General features: G+C 33.5%; 2 protein-coding genes and 1 non-coding gene across 5 annotated transcripts; 1 reads left to right on the top strand and 2 right to left on the bottom strand.

Annotated features, from left to right (window-relative positions):
• Positions 1-1,469: 1,469 nt before the first annotated feature.
• Positions 1,470-8,857, bottom strand: LOC147407980 (GDT1-like protein 1, chloroplastic). Of its 3 annotated transcripts, none has more exons than XM_086436790.1 (12): positions 8,618-8,852; positions 7,599-7,689; positions 6,843-7,160; positions 5,615-5,668; positions 5,389-5,450; positions 4,611-4,679; positions 4,125-4,176; positions 3,929-4,003; positions 3,007-3,136; positions 2,658-2,728; positions 2,518-2,565; positions 1,470-1,849 (listed from the first exon to the last, which is right to left on the bottom strand). In XM_086436790.1, the coding sequence occupies exons 1-12, from the start codon at positions 8,782-8,784 to the stop codon at positions 1,772-1,774; spliced, it is 1,215 nt and encodes a 404-aa protein (XP_086292916.1). In that variant the 5' UTR covers positions 8,785-8,852; the 3' UTR covers positions 1,470-1,771. The 3 variants fall into 3 exon arrangements, 2 of the variants coding, with proteins under 2 accessions (XP_086292916.1, XP_086292915.1); XM_086436789.1 differs by having other exon boundaries at positions 7,578-7,689; positions 8,618-8,851; XR_015176940.1 differs by lacking the exon at positions 1,470-1,849 and having other exon boundaries at positions 2,934-3,136; positions 7,578-7,689; positions 8,618-8,857.
• A 2,386-nt stretch (positions 8,858-11,243) lies between these two features.
• LOC147407979 (dirigent protein-like) lies at positions 11,244-11,993 on the bottom strand. The gene has a single exon (XM_086432875.1). It carries the CDS (start codon positions 11,950-11,952, stop codon positions 11,374-11,376), a length of 579 nt encoding a protein of 192 aa, XP_086289001.1. The 5' UTR covers positions 11,953-11,993; the 3' UTR covers positions 11,244-11,373.
• Positions 11,994-18,791: 6,798 nt separating this feature from the next.
• Positions 18,792-18,865, top strand: TRNAI-AAU (transfer RNA isoleucine (anticodon AAU)). Its single transcript has one exon. It is a non-coding gene; the product is annotated as a tRNA-Ile (tRNA).
• The last annotated feature ends 2,234 nt before the right edge of the window (positions 18,866-21,099 follow it).

Raw genomic sequence — 21,099 nt, 5'->3', positions numbered from 1 at the left:
AAATTTCCAATTTTGATTTTGTCTCGATTTTTATACTTGTCTCAAACCCAATGATAGAATTGGATTTGCTTTCATTAAATAAGCAGGCCGACACACACCACCTTAGTTCCACTTATTAAAAGGGAAAGTTGAATTGACAAGAGGATCTAAGGACTTAGGGTTTATCTCTGTAAATACATGGGCAGAGACATCAAAATGTATGTTCTTTCTCCTATACATTGTTACTCTGCATCATTTTATACTCAATCTGACTTGGGTGTCAGAGAAGTTGTGTTTTAAGTAATTTGTAAGCATCTCAAGTAGTTTGTGGGTATCCCAAGGTAGTGCAAGCTTTTGCATTGATATGGGACAAGTAGTTTGGCTTCAAGCTGATAGGATAAATGACGGGCTGGGGCATAGAAGAGAGTCACCAAAAGCTTTTTGTAAGACTGGCTACGAGGATAGATTGATGAGCCAACCAAACATCAGTGTCATCATCGACCACAACGTTCTTGCACCAAATATTTATATTTGGTTATATGTAGTATATTTGGCCATTTAATTCTATCTGAGGTATATATTCTGTATAAGAACACATTCAAATTTATTCTTTCTACCTATACTCATGTCAACTTGCACCATTGGGGCTCCTTAGCACCACTTCATAGTTAAGTACATTGAAGCAGAAAATATGCCTGTCTCCCATTCTTCATTATCTAATTGAACATTAAGGCATTATTACCTCTTTTCTTCAGTCCTATTGAACATTGGAGGATTGATCTTCATTGAATCGGCAAAAGCTGAAACTCTGATTCATTATTCAAATCAACATGTAACTTTAGATATTGTGTTAATCGGTTGAGATGGGATGAGAAATACAGGTTTCCTAGGGATCAGTTTCCCCAGTAATCTCTTTCCATCGCAACCATTCATTGGATACTTGAATTTTCAATAAAAAATGATTAGCATGTCCCACCCAAATTTTTTGAGGTGACTTTTTTTTTTACTCAATTTCGCAACTTTTTTCAATAGGAACAATTCCGTCTTTAATTTGTACGATCTATATATATTCATAACAAACTCATTTTAGGGTTTCTAGATGAATTTTAGCTTTTTCTTAAGAAGTGAGATTGTAGCCATGGTTTTCACGGAAGTAGTGAAAGGATCTCATCATCACCCATGGATGTAGGCAATCTTGCCGAACAACGTCGATGATGGGTCATGTTCTCTGTACTTTTTTATTTGAATTTTATTTTGTTTGTTATCGTCATTTCTCAGAACTATTTTTCTACCTTATCAGTGTGATGTTCATACTTGTTATCCCGAATGGCATAGATTCATTATAATCTAGTTTCCATTTGTCCTTAATAGCATCTATTGAAGCAAGTACAACATGTATAGTCGTCGTATATTAAGATGAAACAGCTTGTAACCTCTATTTATAAAGTAACTAAATTAAGTGAAAATCGAATTTATTTATTTAACAGATCTAAAGGAAGCATGAAAGATAGAAGTTAATGTTGCAAGAGTAATACAGTGATTTATGCTCTGATTTTCTAATTAATGGAAATTCCAGCATACTATATACTATGGTAGCAAGCTTGATAGTGTAACTTATATTACAATGAAATATACATATAACTAATAAAAGTAAGAAACATCTAAATCCATGAGATTGAATCAGAGGAAATCCTTCTTCATGCCTATTTATGCGATGGGAGCAAAGATTTTGCCTAATGCATTTATATAATTGAAGAGATGATGCTTGTGAAAAAAAAAATGTCGATAATCTCTAACCTCTACTTACTATCTCAATCAGTGTTACCGTGGCAAAGACGAGAAAAAGCGTCCCTCCTACATAGGCAATAACCTGTACAAGGAACAAAAAATGTTTGGTTTCACACATTATAAGAAGTTTTAAAAGTAAAAAAAAGTCGAAAATGCCTGGGAATGGCTTGGGGTTCCATGTCTAAAGTCTACACCAGATTTTTTTTTTTTACTATTTTGCTTAGACTGAAAAAATTAGAAAAATATTTTTCTTAGTAAGATTTTAGGCCTTGGTTGTTCTGCTCAAATGGATTACCACCTTGGAAATCCAACACTACATCCTTCTAGATTTTATGGAAAAACTCGGATCCAAAAATAAATAAAAAAAAAAAAATTAAAATCTTTTGAGCTTGATCCAAGGTTTTTAAAATGGACGGCTACCGAACTTCCACATAACTCCCAAACCTAAAATTGAAATTCAACAGTGAAAAATAACTTTTTTGGATTCTTTTTCTTTCTTTCAAAGTTCATAGAATTTTGTCCTCTACAACCCTGAAGCATCAGATCATGTTTTTGGATGTCATAAGTTGAGCCCAAGGACCCTTAGTAAGGGTGGAATCCTTACTAACTTAGTAAGGCTAGTCGGACTCAAAACATTATGCTTAGAGGAAAATGGAGGTTCTTCTGAACATCCAAGTAGAATTCTTTATTTAGGTAGTTTTTTGTTTTGTTTGTTTTGGATGATCTACTTTGGCTAATGTTAGAGCTCACCTTTTCTGACAAGAATGTCCCTAATAAAGAACCCCCCAAAACAGCGAGCTGCACAAAAGAATCAATAACATCGGTTCATAACAACTAAATGATCCATCGTTAGGAATGAGGGTCTAAAAGTGGCAAATTTTAGAGGTTACCAAAGTCGCAACAGCATGACCTGCCATTGCACCTCCAATTACTCCCAAAGGTGAAGAAGCCGCAGCAAGTGCTGCATAAAAGGAAAGAAAAGTCTCAGTATAGGATTATTTGTCCACCTGTCAGTGCCTATAAAGTATTAAATGGATCCCACTTATGAGATCTCTTAGTTCAAAATTTAATAAAATCAGATCCTATTATTCTGTGATCCAATAAATCTCTTTTGACAGCCAGGAAAATATGGCAAATGATCTAGAGAATAATCAGATGGTCGCTACCATTCATTGTCACCATCATCAAAGCCTTATCCCAAAGAATTGGGGTTGGCTAAGAGAATACTTGGAGATTCACCTATCGTGGAGAAAAAAGACTTGTCACCCCATTCAGCAACAAAAACCAGGAGGAAAGTGCTTATCACAGTGTTAGCAGCAGCCAGTATACCAGCACCGTTTCCTGAAAACTCGGAAACTGCTAGCTCAGCCTGATTCAGATCCGAAGACACGAAATGAGATTAAAGTTATTAAACATGTCAACTGCGTTACGACTAATTCACTTGGAGTATACCATAATGCAGTTAAAATGGTAATCATCAAAGAATATATCAGCGTTATCAAAGGAGTGATTTGTAGACTCTACCAAGCATTCAACAGTGATTTGTAGACTCTTAATCCCCAACTGCTTTTATCTCATTGTAACAATGACGATTCTTTGATATAAAGATATTAGGGCACTCACAAGATAAACATAAATTTTACAACTTTAAATTTTGGAGAATGGAAGTACAAAAACATTAATTTGTTTTAGACATTGGCTTGTATGTCCATGGCATTATGGAGAAAGAATAGTTTTTGTTAAACTCAATTAAAATGAAAGAAGGTATTGATTTATTAAACCTAAATAGATTTAAAATTTTAAATTATAAGAAAAAAAATAAATGATTGGGAGTTTAATAAAAAATTGCCTTAACATTCAACTTCGAATTTAAATGGATTTGCATTCAAAGACTTCTGCTGGAATGAAATCCTGCACATCATTATTATTGTAAATAATGAAGAATTTTTGTCTTAAGTCACTTTATAAGAGAGAATTATTGATTAAAAATGAAAATATTGTTATAAGCAGGCCTAAGATTTACCGGTGTTGAAAAGTGAAGAGTACCATTTGTAAATGGAGGCCATTTCATTTAAGACGCTAAATGCATGACAAATACATTTGGAACTGGCATATAAGTGTAAGTCCAAATAACTCATACAAAAATATTTAAATTATTCACCTCCTTTTGTTCTTCTTCTGTTTTCAAACCATCACTAGACGCGGCTTCAATCAAGGTAGACACACCAAAATAAACCTATAATAACCAAAATAATAATATTTTATTTCTCTATTAAATAATAAATGATATGTCTGCAGTCCATGCCTGTTTAATTCACTTTTTTATAACCAAACAAGGGGGGAATGGTCAAAGTTACCAAGAGGCAAACTGCTGCAATATCATCAATTGGCAAATCAGTCTCACCAAATCTGCAAATCAATTATTTTTTTAGAACGATGCTTAATGAACCTGGAAAAATGTATTCGAAAGAGGTCTAGGTGCCCTACCAACAGATATTTAAGGAAGATGGAATCTAAGGAACGTTTATTGTAGACACTAGAATTGTCTATCAATAGCATAGCACTACAAATGGAGGACAACCAGGTGAATGGAACACTGTGTTTAATGAATCCATCTAGGAAATCTTCTACACCAAAAATTGATGAGATTGAATGATCATAACTATCCAATTATTTGTTTTTGAACATTTAAAAAAAATTATCACGACCAGACTAGATCAATTTCTATAGATGGCTATCAACATCCAATTAAATCCTCCTTACATTGCATGTAAGGAGGATTCCTCTTAATCAAATCCTCTTTTTTTCAAGTTTCTGAGTTACTAGAAGCTAAAGGCAAGTACCTGAATGGAAGGATGTCATCAACATAATGGAAGGTCCGGCCAAGAAACACTGATACAATGGTCATTGCCCTGTGCAAGATATAAATATACCCTTTAAGATTTGAAGGATCAGAAGTTCTCAATCTTTATGGAAAGAGAAGCAACTAAAATAATTTATGTACCAAATTCATAGTCACTTGACGATATGCAACGACATTTATGAGGTAACAGTTAGTCCACAACTATGAAATTAAGGTTTCATTGATGTGATTACCAAATATGGAAAATTAAATTATTTGCAACGAAATAAACAACAAGATTCAATGCAATAATGAGCTCACAATGAAATCCTATAACACTGTCCGCTGTCATGCTTCCAAGAATTCAAGCATTTTTATCTATTAAAAAAATCAAGAATTTTTGTAGAAAGGAATAGTTGGAAAGCCACAAGGAAAGTTCAAACTGCTTCCAGATTTCTAATGTTGCTCATCTTTTAAACCATGTTTTGACTTGAAGTATATAAAATTCTTATCTACATTATTTTAAGACCTGCATAATCTCAAAGTAATGCAAAAGGTGGTCTCCTGAGGGTGGATTATATTATGTTCTAGACGCACCTGGTTCACTCTTTTGTATTTTTTCCTCTCTTTTTTACTCTGTCTCCACTCCTCTCCTACCTCTATTTATTTTAAATTAATACAGGACCCCACTATAGGTCCGTCCAAAAAAGAAACAAATACATAGAAGATTTGTGCCAATGAAAATTCAATCCATTTAATATGCAAAACATATAACTTACGCAAGTGCGCCAAAAGTACCAATGAAAACAATGGCTCCAGAATTCCTAGCTGCTAAAAGTGCCTATTCAAGGCATAGAAAAACTAAAATGAGTAGGGATTAGCAATAATCTATTCATGGATTTATAGCAAACTTAGATGCCCACATATGGATACCAGTGCAAAAACTATTAGAGGAAATGGGTTGATTGTGTTTTGCCATTCAACTACAAATAGGCGCATCCTTACCGCAATGAAAAAGGTCTTGTCCCCTAGTTCAGAAAAAAAGATCAGCAAGAAGGCCTGCAACAGAATTACACTGGTGGTGTTAGTGACTGGAGTCAATAAATGATTCTATATAGTGATTTGGCTAAAACATGAATTTGTTTATTTTATTTTTGTGGTGGTGGTGGTGTGTGCATGTGTGTGTGTGGACTATTGAGAGGGGGGGGGGGGGGGGGGCACATGTTACATATAACATAATGTAATCAGCAGGTAATCAATAAAACATAAGATTCCCCATTGAGCTGGAGAGTAGAGAGAAACCATTCCAAAGCAAGCCTAAAAAATCTGAAATCTGTCCTTCCGAAAGCTTAATATCAGAAAATTTGATAATCCTTCCACATTCAGTAAGTTTCTTTTGTAGGGTTGAACTTAATTTTCATCCATATTCAGCAATTTAATATAAAAGAAAACTTCTACACAACTGCGGATGTTACAAAATAAATAAATAAAAAAAATCACAGGTTACTGCCGGTATCGGTTGGAAAAGATAATGAGTCGAGGATTAACACCCAAAGAGTTAACAAGGAAAATTTAACCAAGATATCGAATGGAACATCCTGTTTCTAATGGGCTAAAGGTTGGTGTAAAGCACAAAGCATAGATCAAGGAAACCACAAAAACAAGAAGACAACAAACAAAGTTCACTTTGTTGACGATCTCTACTTGCCCAAGAAGATGAGATCTTGGCAAACAAGATCAATAAGAAACCCAATCAGGTCTTGGCAGAAATATCTTGGTTTCCAAACAGTATGGACCATGGAGAATGAAGTAAATATGTTCTTTATTGAGTTCACTTATTTAGGATGATTCAGCAAGAATTGATAATTTAACTAATATTGGAATGGAATACCGATAAAAAATAAAAAACTAATTTTGGAATGAATCTGTAGAGGCAAATGTTTTCATCGGTATTAGGGTCTCACTATGGTTCCTTTGTATTATATGTTACTCGATGTTTACAATCACTATCTTTTAACTAGAACCTTCACCTATATATGTAGTTTCAACATGAAATCCCAAGAGAAACAACTCTATGAAAATATTAGAAAGAAATAAGGATCACTTAAGATAAAGATGCCAGGAAATGCCACTTTAAGATCAAATAAAGCTTCAAGATAAAGATGCATTGATAATGAGGTTTTACTTGCACCTAAAATATTGGTAGTAAAAGTCACAAGGAGGTTTTCCTAACTGAAGCAAAACCTGTGCTAATATCACCGAGATCCCCTAAATAAGGAATGGACTGTAACCCATTAGCGAACTCTGAACCAGCCACCGCTTGCTGAGAGCCTTCAAGTGTGAGAAATCCAAAAAGCATTGAAAACTTCAGCCAACTGTAGAATGATTTATCAGAGATGACACTATCTTCATTCTTGAAAGGTGTGGACTCATAATCTTCACTTCTTGAGCTGATAGCTACGGGATTTGTATCCATAGAACCAGAATCATGTCGAATGAGCAAAGATCTCAAGGCTATTTTGCAACTCTCCCCATCGAGGAATCTGAGCTCCTGAAGTCAAGATGTTATGTTCACTAATAATCAGAGTGGGCTATTAGTTTGCACAAGCAACAACCCTTAAAAGCATTTATTTTTTGTGAAAAAAGAGAGGTAAATATGGATTGCCATTTGCTCCACAATTTTTATATTTTTTGAAAGCCTTTTCATTCAAAGGATTTCTTTCTATGGTGCATAAATGACAAACAGACAACCCCTTAGTATTTAAAAAAAATAAAATTAAACTACTAACAATAGCTAAGAGGAATTCCCATGCAATTAATGCAACATCTTGTCCATACTTTGAAGTTTGGAAAAAGAAAAAAAGGAAAAGAAAAAAAATAAAAAAATAAAAAAATAAAAAAATAAAAGTAAAGCTGAGTTCGATTAGTTTGAAATGTATAGCAAAGTTTGATTAATAAAAAGTATTACGGTATTGGAGGATAGAGTTACAATGTCATGAGCATTAGCGCTAAACGTTTGCGGCAAGGGCCCAATCCACTCTTCGTCAGCATTCGCATGTTCAGACCATTGCCTTGAATGCCTGCACAATGTTTTCTATTTTCATCAAGAAACTTAAAACATGGATTTCCATATTGCGACCACCGATAATTAGGAAAGTTAATAAATAGGTAGTAAATAAACAATTATCCAGGAACCCATTATATATTATTGATAAACAATTGTGTTAGCGGTAAATAAGTAGTAGGTGAAGCAGGGTTTTGAACCCAAGTTGTGGTATTGACACTTGCATACTTTAACCAACTTTGCAAGCTGGCAATTTCAGGAACCCAATATATATAATTTTCACTAACCAATATAACTGAAGTTCAATGGGTTAGCTACATGCATAATCTCAGGGTTCCAGCTTTCTTGGTTGATAAAGGTTTGAGTCCTGATATCATGACACACACACACACACACAAACATGCATAAAACTGCCAAAATTGATTCATGTTGCCGATCCCAATATTTGGGTAAAAGCTGAGGGTCATAGGTCGTCCTGGTTTTTTCCTTCCTCATGTTTCAAAGCATTTTTGTTTTAAATGTGTAAGATTTTAGAGTCCAAGTTTAGAGGAAACACATCTATGGTTATGTGCACATCCCACGTCAGACTTGTGAGAATCGCAGTAAATACTTTTTGTCATTTCAGCATTTTCCACAAAACAAACATCAAATTTCAAGGCATTTTTGTTTTAAATGTGTAGGATTTTATAGTCCAATTTGAACAAAACAAACATCAAATTTGAAAATTTCTGAAATCCATCCTAATTTTCTATATGTATATATATTTTAAATAAAAAATTGCATCAGAATGGAAAAAATATAGATTAATTGGAACACTTGGCACACAATAAAACTCCCAAAAAAAGAGTCTTTTTGGATGACCAAATTAAAATTTTCCTTCGAAACTCAAGAAAAAATTTACGAAATCTTATAAATTGGAAAGAATTAGGGTAAATCGAGGTTACCTCGACGACTTGAGAGTTGAATTTCGATTAAAATGCTTCGATTTCTGCTTCTGGAAGTGAGAATTTAAAGAAATTAAAGACGAAGAGTTGAGTGAGTTTGGTGGTTTTGGACATGACGGTTGTAAATTAGCCCTAAAAACGCTCTCAGAGAGCGTTAGAGTTCGCATGTTTCTGAACTCTGTGTGTTTCCACCTCTCTCCCTCTTCTGCACCTTACGTTCAGGAAGTAAAGTTCAGTTCCCGCTTTAAAAAGATAACGTTAGTTGATAAGTAATTTTATATGCCCCTTCGGGTTTTGGTTTTTATTTGACGTACCCCTGGGTTTTTAAACTGATGCAACTGTTTACCTAAGACTAGGGTAAAATGACCGAAATGACCCCACCTTCAACCTCTTGCCACCTCTCTCTTTCTCTCTATCCCAAACCTTCATAATAAAAACTTGGATTTATATTGAAACCCTTTTCTTTTTTCCTCAAAACACATAGTGCACCTCACCTTGAAAAAAGAACAAAAAAAGATTCATCATCTTCAACCTTGGTAAACTCTTTAACTGGATCTCAAGAGTAGGTGAGATGACCAAGACCATGTCCCAAGAAGCAAAGATCTTGAGTTCGAATCCCCCCTTAGAGCGTGTGGGGGAGGAGATTGCCAATGCTTTGAGGATTGCTTTGGTGCTCTAAGAGGTCTGAATACTTTGATTCATAAAATTTTTTTAAAAAAAATATCCTTTAACTAAAAATTTTATTTAATTTTTTCTCATTGACTTCTTTTTGGGTATTCCCAAATCTTACCTAAGGTTTCAACACTGCAAAGATGTTGAAGGAATGGAGGATCAAGGCTATGGGCCATGGGGATTTAGTGTTTTCAACAAGAGGTTGAAAATGAAGGTATTTTAGTCACTTTGAATTGGTCTGTCCCAAAAGACTATTGTCAAGAGATATGTCATCAATTTGAAAACTCGTACGGGTACCTAGATTCCACACCCAACACGAAGGGGTATGATAATAATTCGGATGGGTTGGCCCATTGGATTAATTCATTTAAGGGTAATTTAGTAATACCTCTTTTGAAATTGATGATATTGGGTTAACCCTGTAAAATGCAAGATTAGTTTTTTCCCTTGACCAAAAGTCAACATTACTTTTTTTTATTTTAAATATCATTTAAGGGCATGGTTTTAAAACTTGGTTTCACGTCTTGTCTTGTCGAAGTCCAATATCGAGTTGTCTCAAATGAGTTTTCTGATACATTTGAGATGTCTTATTTAAAAAATCAAAAAAATTGAAAATGAGTCCTAAATCTCGATCAAAAAAGTAATTTTATGAGTTGATCTCGTTCAACTTCGATATCGAGTTAACTCGGGGATACGTCTCTGTCTCGGACGAGTTTTAAAACCATGTTTAAGGGGGAAATTTTGATTTATTAATTTAAGTTTTGAGGAAATTAAAATTAAAATTTATTATTAAATCATTAATAAAAAGATGATATTACTAAACCACCCTTCATTTAATTCCATAATTAATAGATTTGGATCCTAAACTGGGATCCAAATTCAATATAGATGGGATATGGATCTATGTCGTGAGATCCAATTAGATTCACGTCCTATAGGAATCATAGTGAATTTGGGAATGGATCTTAAACTGGCATGGATTTGATCCAATTCCTTACATCAGCAACAAGATTCTTTTAATTTTAAACCTTCAATAAAAAAATCCTTAATTTTTCTACCTAAAATCAGTGACTGTTATGCTCTTCAACCTCTATAGTAAATTAATTTTAATTTAATTAACCTTATCTTCAATTCCTCATTTTAATCCTTGCCTCAATTCCTTGCAAAAAATCTTAAATATTCTATAAAAAAATCTCATCATCTTCGACTTAAAAAATGCCATCTTATACTTTATGTTTGAAGGTTAAAATAATTTAATCTTAAGGTTGAAATTCAGGATAAATTTTTTTTTTTATCTTAGATTGAAGATGATTGCTCAACGGAAATTTCTAACCAATAAGCGATGAAAGACCATAGATTGTGAGTTCGCTACCCAATATGAGCAAATAATTCCTTGGGGCCACCCATGAAGGCACACCCTCACTTACCTGGTGCGTGTGATGTGCAGGTGTTGCATGTGCCTAAGGGATGTGATCCACATGCCTTGGCCTAGCCTCTGACTCTTCTGATCCCACTAATCGAACATAAGTTTGGATACCTCCGACATAAATAAAAAATAAATAAAAAAATTAATTTTGAAAAAATAAATCAAAAGGTTTCAAATTGAAGACAAGGGTAATGATAATATTTTACATTAATCTATTAGAGAAGAACGAGTGGGAGGGGTCATATAGACATTTTGGTGAATATTTGAGATACCTATCTTTTTTAACCGAAGATATTTCCCACTGACTTTGGTCTTCTCTAATAAATTGATGGAAAATGATCTAAATGCCCTTCAACTTCTAAACAAAAGCCCTTAAATATTTTTTTTTTCTATAAAAAAATAGGATTTTTGGGAAATACTAGAAAAATAATTAACAATTCCCAGCTTTCTTCCGGAATAAAATGAGAAAGCTTCAATGATTGAATGATTTTCTATTTTCTTTAAGGAAATAAAAACAGTGCAACAAACACTTTCAATGATAAGATAATCCATCATAAACTTGCTTATGCAAGAACAAGGTTATCTCCAACAACTTTCTTATCCAAGAAAAAACATAATCCGCAACGAAATTAACCACAATTTAACCATGCTAACACTCCTATGGCCAACATTCATATAGCTTAATATCGACCCGAAGCCTAAAATACACCTCTCCCTCAAACGCGTCGGTCATCAGAGTAGCGATTCCCCTACTCATGAAGAAGTCACCCGTACCACCAATAATCGAAATGTCCCTAGTCTTGTTCATCAACGGGTCTGCTCCCGCGAAATTTATAGTCCCTTTGTAATCCGTTGTATTAAGTACAAATGAGAAAGCTACCCAAGCCGTGAAAATTTCTTTCTTATCATAGACATATAAGCCTTGTGCACGACCGACAGGCTTCGAATGTAGATTGTTGTCTAGTGTTATCGGGTCATCGAACACAACTAAGTCACCAAAATGGTTATTTTCGGCTAAAATGGTCTTGTTTCCCCACGCCGGTGCTCCTATAATGGCCGAAGTTGCATTCTTCGAGTTCTTGCCATTGTAAATTATGTCATGGAAGTACAACACCAAGGTCTTACAAGGCTGGATGTGTCGGATTTTCTTGCTCGGCATGCTGGAGGAGCTTGAGATGAAGAGGAAGAAGAAGAAGAAGAAAAAGAGGAGGATTGAAGTTAGACTTCTTCCTTCCATTGTTTCTGTTTCTTAAGAGAATTTGGATTGAATTTGCTTTCTTCTTTATCATATTATATAAGGGTTTCCAAGTAGGATATTTTTTTGTGTGTGTGAATAAAAATGCTAAAATCTTGGCTTTTAAGGCATCTATTGGATAAAATAGGTCCTCCTAAGGTTGCTTCATACATACAATTAAATTATTTGGTTAAGTTAGGATTTGGGGGCATTGCTTTCGTGCAAAGGAACCCTTTGTCCTACCATAACAGTTGTGATCTCAAGCATGGAAAATTGATCATACATAATAGATAATCTGATATGTAGATTTAATTTGATCATGAGTAGTGATCCTCAGTCAAGAAAGTACTTTAAAGTCCGAATTTGATGGATTGAATGAGGGTTGTGATGATTCTTACCATTTCTTGGGATACTTAGTGATGATGACTAATGGTTGTGATGGTTTGACTAGTTTAATTGAATGGGTCCAATGCAAATTATGACATTTATTTTATTTGTATTTATGGACCTTATTGTAGTTCGATCGTATAATTAGAGGAGTCTATTATAGCTAACAACTAATTTGAAAAAAAAAAATGAGATGGTTAAGGAGTAGGTGTGTGTGCAGATGAAAAGGTGGGGGTTGAGGGAGTTGGCCCATGCACCTAATTAATACAATATTGACGACTACATTTGAAGGCAGTATCGTTTCCAGATTTCTAAGGCATCTATTTAAATAATAATTAAATGATAAATTTATATAAAAATAAAAATAATATTAAGTATTTCATAAAATAATATAATTCATTCAAAGTTTCGTTCCATATTTCGAAATGAATCGATGAAACATTTCGATTTTGGCTGACATTATAAAAAAATACAAAACTAACGAAAAATAACTGAAACATAGAATCTTTCGAATTGTCTCCGAGTATTTCGAAATATTTTAGAGTGTTTGGTCAAGACCGTCTCAATTGTTCTGTTGATTGAAACATCGTCTCAAGACGAGATTTTAAACCTTGGTTAATGGTATAAACTATCATTAATTTTTTAAGCAATTAAAATGACCAACACCATCAAATTCTAAGGAATGTTGCCATCTGTTATCTGCATTATTAAGTTATTTCCCATAATTTAAGACAATTAAAATGATTATAGAAATATTTTAATATTTTGTAAAATTAAAAACATTATATTTAAGATCAAGTAGTCGAATCGAGATTCCCTTCATTTTTAATTACAAAATGAAGTAGAAGTAGATTGAGAATTAAGGAAAAAAAGAAGCTTTTGTATGGTATTTAGAGAGATTGGGTACAATTTTTTTGGTTAATAAATAAAGTACTAAAACCCATATTTTAAGCATGGGTTAAGATAAGGAAAATGCTAAAGTAACATTGAAATTGACATCGTTTCACACGTTGCTGACATGGACAAAATCATAGATGCTTTTTATCGAGATACGAATGAAAAGCATTTATGTGCAAACCAATGTGTCAAACGATATCAATTTCAATGTTACTCCAACACGACTCGTAAGATAATATTATAAAGCATTGTAATCTTGAAGTCACATATTAGTTTGGCTTAGGCTAGTCCATTAGCAAAAAGGACTTTTCTACTGTCCATCCAACGGTTGGAATGGAAAGGATTTCCTAGGGATCGATTTCATTAGGAAAAAACAAATGATCCCAACCGTGCAAACACGAAATCCATTGATCAAAATTTAAGCATACACGGATAATACATATCTTGAGGACACTTCTTCTGAGGATATATTCCAACCGTTGGATTCCATGTTTACATCGTTAGGATCATTTTCATGTGGGGGAATGGAGGAGACTGGTTGAGATTGATGGAAAATGTTGTTCAGAGGAAAATGCAAATTTGCATTATATGATTGTACATTTATTTTAGCAAAAAAAAAATAATTTTCTTTGGGAAAGTGATTTTCTCTTTCTCTGAAAAAATATTCTCACCCAAGACCCAACTCTTTAGAAATATGATTTTCTCAAATTACTCTCGCCCCAAAACTAAAAACCTAACCTACTCTCTTCTTGATAGTTTCCTATATGGAATCAAACACTGGAATTCAATTAATTTCCAAAAAATTCATTTCTTTTTACCATTTTCTTGGGAAATTTATTTTCCCTTAAAAATTATTATTTTGGCTAAAAGCAAGAGGATGCCCTTTAAGGAATGATGTAACTCTAAAAAAGAGAAGCACATGGAAAGCTGATCCTTTTATATTTGAAAAGGGTATGATAATATGCTCAATATGAATAATTCATATAAAAGATATAGTTGAACTTGAATAGTATGATCTATAACTAATTTGGATTATAAGTGTGATAACAAAGTTTTTACATCAGTTATCAACCTAACGTAATCCTCCTTCTTTATCCTGAGTTACGATGGGAAATAAATTTTAAGGGTGTCAATGCGTCAGATCCTACAATTCAAATTCAAGTATGTGGAGTTTGCCTCGATACTCCTATATTAGACAAATAAGATTTGTTTAATCGATCCCAATTTTTTTTTTTGACAAGGCTTCGATGATGATGAGGATGGTATCATGTCCCATCATTTTTTTTCTTGGGTAAATTACACTTTTACCCCCTATAGTTTGGCATAATTCCATGTTGATCCCTTAATGTTTTGACATTCGCACTTATACCTCCCCTGTAGTTTTCTAACGGGTTCACTTACACCCCTTCTGTCTACTTGTTGTTAGTCAAACAATTTAAAAATGAATTTTACATTTTATAAAGATCATTTTACCCTTTTAAATATATATATATATATTATTTTTTTTGTAAACGATTTTTTTTTTGGGGTGAAAAAATGGGTTTACTTGTGAATGCTTAAATGGCTACTTTTTTATAATTTTAAAAATGATAGGGTAAAATAGTAAAATAACATCTAAACTTTAAGACGATTTGTGAAAGGGGAGGTAAGTGCAATTGTCAAAATGTTAGGGGTCAAAGTGTAACTTACCCTTTGTTTTTTCTTCTAACTTTTGGTGGAAGCTGTTTAGAAGTTACATGTCAATTGTTATTAGTATGGTCTAATAATTTCAAGCAAAATAAAAAGTGATCTAATTAAGTGATGATCATTGCAAACATTTCCCTGGATCTCCCTCTATCACAACATCTGGTCATCATTATTGTTAACGAATTAATAAATACATCTAAAATGGCATTGAACGATGCAAAAAACCAATTTTCATCAATAATTCGATGAACAATAAACAATCAATCCGCACTTAGCTTGTAATGATTTTACTTTCTAGTTAGTATAGTTAACATTCACACTAATTTGTTTCCAAATGTAAATTATGGAAACAAAAAGTTAGGTTAATTTAAAAGCTAATCATTCTTGCTTTTGATTCAAGTATTAGGTACCCTTTTTGGGGAGATGACATCGGAGTTGATAATAATTAAAGTAAAAGTTGGTCAACAATAAAAAAAAGAAAGTTGGTATGAAACGACTGATTGGTTAAAAGTGACCACGTTAACATTACCAAATAGTAAGAAGATTTGTTGACGTCAACGTGTGTGCATCATGGTTTCAAAACTTGTCCAAGACTGAAACGTATTGCCCAAGTTGTCTCGATATCAGGCATGGAGGAGATGGATGGGCAAGTCAAATTTTCGGATGAGATATTAAACCCCATGTTCATTTTTTATTTTTTTGAACGAGACATCTCAAACGTATCGAAAAACTTGTTCGAGATGACTTGGTATCTAGCATGGACGAGACGAGATGCGAAACTGAGTTTTAAAACCATGGTATGCATCATAACAAAATGTAGGTTCATATAGGGTATAAATCTTATAGATCGCATTATATAGAACTACACATATATAATCTCAAATATGTTTGTTTCTAATTTTATCTTTCGTGGTCTTTCAACTTGCCCTTATCAACATCTCATCTACTCTACCCTTAATTTATTAACATGATGTTTCTTGATGATCCAACTTTTAATTTTGCAAAGTTGGTTTTTACTATCGTGTCATAAATATTCTTTTAATTTGATTGGCATATGGTAGATCACATAGTACTTAAGAAGTGTGGTTTCACTTTAGTCATCTAACTCTTATTTTATGAGCAACATCTTCTTCAATCCCTCCATTCTTATATATAAGAGCTGCGATTTAAGGAATAATATCGCTTTAAGGCATTTCTAGACTATCAATTTTTAATTCCCACTCCCCTTTTGGTGTTAGTGAAATTTGCACTCCACATTCTCGCTCTCAATTCTACTTATATTTTAAAGTCATTGGACTCCAACATCTTTCTCAATAATTCTAGTTTAACATTGACTCTCTCTAATTTCATTGATTAATACTATTTCATTTGTAGTAAACATACACAAAGGTACGTGATCTAATTTTTAATATGATAATTACTTCATCCTTAATTAAAACAACTATTTCATCTACTATTAGAACAAATAAATGCAGACTCAAAGTCAATCTTTGATATAAACCAGTTGCAATTAGGAGCTCAGTTGTTTCCTCGCCATTTGTTTTCACTAATCGTTTTATACTTGTCCTTAATTATGTTAATGTATAATATTTTTCAATCTTTTTCTCTTCAAACTCTCACTCATCCCTTCCTTCAATTTTCTCATTTACTAAAATTAGAGAGAAGTAGGGGTTTATTAGGTATGTAGGGGAGGGGATTTCATTAATTTCATATAATCTCCAAAATTGCTTTTGCTTTTATTTTATGACGATCGAGGGTGGTTCCTGACCCATAGGCCCGACTAGTAGGGCTGAGCACCATATCTTGCCCAAATATCTCGGGTACATGCACTACCCCCACAAACTATGCATATCAAGTAAGAAGGGAAAAACCTATGTGGGCGGCTAACGAGGGGATTTGAACTCAAGACCTCTCTTTTTTTGGAGTGATACCTTAGCCACTGCACCTAACACTTGTTAGTTAAAAATTATCCAACTTATTTATGGGACATTAAAATGTCTTATAACTCATTGAACAATGTCACCCCATGATGGAGTTTGCGTTAAGTCTATTTCATGGCCCAATAGAGACCATGGTTAATGATTGAGTCCTTTGATAATTATAGAATTAACAATGAACTCGTTTATTGGTCCATTATAAATATATTGCATTTCATCATTTTTGAAATAAAATCCATCAAATTTGTCCTTAACTTAAATTGATCATAACCCATGTGGGATATCTGAATTGAGCTATTTTATGCTCTTCTATACATTTAGATACATCTTCTTTTTATCTAATTATCAATAACACATTTAACAAAGTATGCTTTCAACGACAACTCATATTATAAGATGATCACATTCATAAGCTAGACAAGGGGGTATCCTGGGATGATGAAATTGAGTTGAACATCCAAATTTTTATTACATAAATAAAAATAGAGTGTTTCTATTAACACACCAACTTTTACTTGTAACACACAAAACTATGGGTAAACAACCTTTTTTACATGCAAAAGGATTGGTGTGTGGTAAGTAAAAGTTGGTTTGCCATTAAAATCTCTTGATCTTATGTGTAAGCATCTTCTAATCCAACCTTATTTTATAAAATATTATGGAGCATCTTGAATTTAAACAATTCAATGGAGATTCAATCAATCAAAGATGAATGGGTTAGTGCATATATGCATGCAATCACAATGAATGAGACCCAAATAAGCATCCTTGCTGCTCTCTGTAAACCAAAGAATTCTGAGAAAAGAAAGCTTGTTGGGGGGACTATTACAGAGAAGAAATCGAAACCCTGCATCATGAAAATTCAGTAAACCTTGTTCGATCGAATCAACTCAATAACACGCATATGCAAGCGCTCGGTCAGACATGGGGTATGGTGTGGTTCGTAGAGCTTAAAACAGGTTCAGGTCAGATATGAGTATCCATATCTGATTTTTTATCCGAATCTAGATCAAAATCTTTTTTGTTTCCATTAAACCAGTATTTGCATCCAATCCGATTGAATTAATTGATTCAAGTAGGTTGTGTCGGATATATAATTTCAAACCGTTTAAAATTATTTCAAGGAAAATCGTTAAAGGTGTGACCAAAATGTGACTTGAACCAAAAATTTCTCACTTTTTGAAGAGAGGCCTTGACTAGTCCAATACTTATTGGTTGATGATAAATAGTTTGAAAAAAATAAAATTATAACTTACATAATAATATATCATTCGGATCTAAGCGAATATAAGGATGGTTCCACATCCGAATCGGATCCGAGTCAGGTCAATGAAAATCAACTTATGTCTGACCCATTTTTTAATTCGGATATATTTGAAGGAACTAAACCCGCTAAATTCAGAATTAGATCAATCGGATTTTGACTAAAATCCGACCCATTTTAAACCCTAGTGGTGCATCTCAAATTAGAACAATTGTTTTCTTAAACTTTCCATGTCTTTTAAAATGCATATGTTCGTCGTTCAATCTCAATTCGAAGTAGCAAATTTGGAGATTTACAAATCCTGATCAATTCTTCGAGATTGCATTGTTCCATATCAGAATTTAAATCAGTTGCATCTTAACCGGTCAAAATTGTTATTATAAATTTGTCTTTTTTTGATGTTTACTCATCTATCTCAACACTCATCCTCTAATCATTCTAAATCATTTTATCAACAGTTGAGCCTAGATGAAGAAAATTGTCTGTTTAGTATTATTTTTCACCCACTAACGCTTTTTTTTGTGAGAGATTGTTTTCTTATAAAAGTTGTGGCATATATTTACTTTTAACGGGCTTTGGGCTTGCTCTAGCACCGTCCAGTGCTGAATGAAATGTTGGTGAATTTGGAATCTTTAGGTCACCATTATTATTGCAGTGCGATAGTAGCAACTGGCCTATTAGCTCAGTTGGTTAGAGCGTCGTGCTAATAACGCGAAGGTCGCAGGTTCGAGACCTGCATGGGCCATTCTAAATTTTTTATTTTTCACATAAAAAAAAACACTTTTAACTTGAGACTTGAGAGAGTTCGTTCAGCCGTAGATCATAGAATCATTTTCATTCGGTTTGAAGAACCCAATACGTCCTATGGATGACCTTTCTCTCTCACTCTTATAAACTGGGCAAATAAATTAGATTGCAGTTATTGGCATTTCAACTTTTACTTATTGCACCCAATTAAAAAAAAAAAAAAAATCAATAATTAATAATAAGTAAAAGCTGGGGTGTCAAAAGAAACTCTCTCTTTCAAAACTCTATTTGTTAGATTTAAGATTTTATGTGAGTCAAATTCTAATTTTAACAACTGATGAAGTTGTTTGGATGCATGATAATACTTTGTAATGTTGAAGTAATTTCTTGAACTATTTTTTTGTAATGTTTGAATGATGTGTTTTAATTTTTAATTAGGGGGTGATAAATAATTTCAGATATTGGGGTGTAATAATTATGATGATTTATGTTTTACAAATAAATTAGAGATACACGATATTCAATCTTGATGACGTGTCTCTTGAACTATTCTTGAACTAGTGCCATTAAAAAAAAAATCTACTACTATTTTGATCACAATTTTTAAAAGAAATTGTAAGTGTCCGAGTTGCCCCGACGCAGACAAAATCCTTGTGTTAACAACCTTAAGATGTGGTTAAGAATAATATACCGTCGAGGTTAAGAGATCGAAAGATGATACAATTTGGAAGAGTAATTAAGGATTTTTATGTTAGTCTCTTAGAGAAGACCTAGTTAAAGCAGTATGTCGAAGTTTGAAAACAAAGGGGTATCTCAAATATTAATTAGAAGGTCGAGGGGCATGTCTAAATATCCTAATTCATAGACAGTTGTACTTCTTATCAATTCTTAGACAGCTGTACTTATTATTCGCGTATCGTTAACGGTCGGAATCTGTTACGGGTCGTGCTGTGATATGCTGTGGCATGGCGTATCTTACAGCTGGCTAAAACCACGTGGAATAAATCCACGCGTCATCACGAGAACCCTGTTTAATTTTGAATTCGAGTTCCCGCTCACTCACCTATACCTACTATTTAAACCCTACATGTCAGTTAGTTGCACTCATTCTCGCTCTACAACAGAAGTTGTTTTATCGAAGAGAGAGAGATCAAAATCTCTATTTCCTTTATCGGAACGAAAACCCTAAATTAGAATTCTCATCCATCGATCGATTTCTCTCCCACTTTTAATTCTCCTCTTGTAGCAGAGGCAGAGCTTCTTCTGGAACAACCGAGAGATGGAATCCCGGAATTGAATTCTCAGCCATCAATCGGTTTCGAAGAATTTCAGATGTTTTCTTCACTATAATCGGATATTCTCCGTAAGTTCTTTCGTCCTTGTATTAACCCTAAGTCAACCTAAAATAGTTCTAGATTTTTTTTTGCTTGGAAATTATTGGTGAAAAAGAAGAAAATTTAAAAACCCAATGTAATTTTTGAGGTTTAATGGTGTGCTGGATTTTCACGGGAAATAAGGACATTAGGTTTGTTTCTCCTTACCTCTAAATCTCATTTGCCTCTGAGATTTACCTAAGACCAGGTTCGATGGATTGAGGATCTCTCAATTTGAGAACCATGAAAACTTTTTTTTTTTCCAAGGTTGAGGCCATGAACGATAGCTCAAAGCAAGTAGAATCATAAAATGCTGAAAATAATCGGTGCTAGAAAGGATTGATTCTTGCACTTAAGTTAATGATTTGGTTCGAATTAACTAAGGGCTGTGATGTTACCACAACGTAAAACTATGAATAAACACTAGAAATGATTTTGTTATAAAATCACTTATGGGAGTTTATTTATATTTTAATGGTGCGTTAATATGATGAATCTTAACTAATAAAACATTCTATAATAATTAAATTGATCAAGCAGAGTTCATGAGAAACTCAATTCAAATGTATTTATGTAGCTGGGCCTCCAAATAGTTAAGAACTGGAGAAAGTGGAACTGATTACCGAGTGGTTTAAGGGAATTGGAGGAAAGATGTTCGACTTCAATAGGGAGATTGAGACAGGTGGTAGATGCCATGGCTGTAGAGATGTGCTCTGCCTTACCTTCAGAAGATGGCTGTAAGAGTTTAGAACTTTTGTTTAGATAATCTATTTCTTTTGGGGTTATGTAGCCTTAAAATGACCATTAGCACTTTCTATAACTAATCTGGTTTATTTATTTTTGTTTGTTGCCTTCAAAG

This window comes from Akebia trifoliata, chromosome 3, assembly GCF_017979445.1.
Source record: "Akebia trifoliata isolate Shusen 1 chromosome 3, ASM1797944v1, whole genome shotgun sequence".
In the NCBI taxonomy this organism is placed as follows: Eukaryota; Viridiplantae; Streptophyta; class Magnoliopsida; order Ranunculales; family Lardizabalaceae; genus Akebia; species Akebia trifoliata.
Note: the sequence above shows the minus strand (reverse complement) of the source record. Positions and strands in the feature narration are given on the sequence as shown.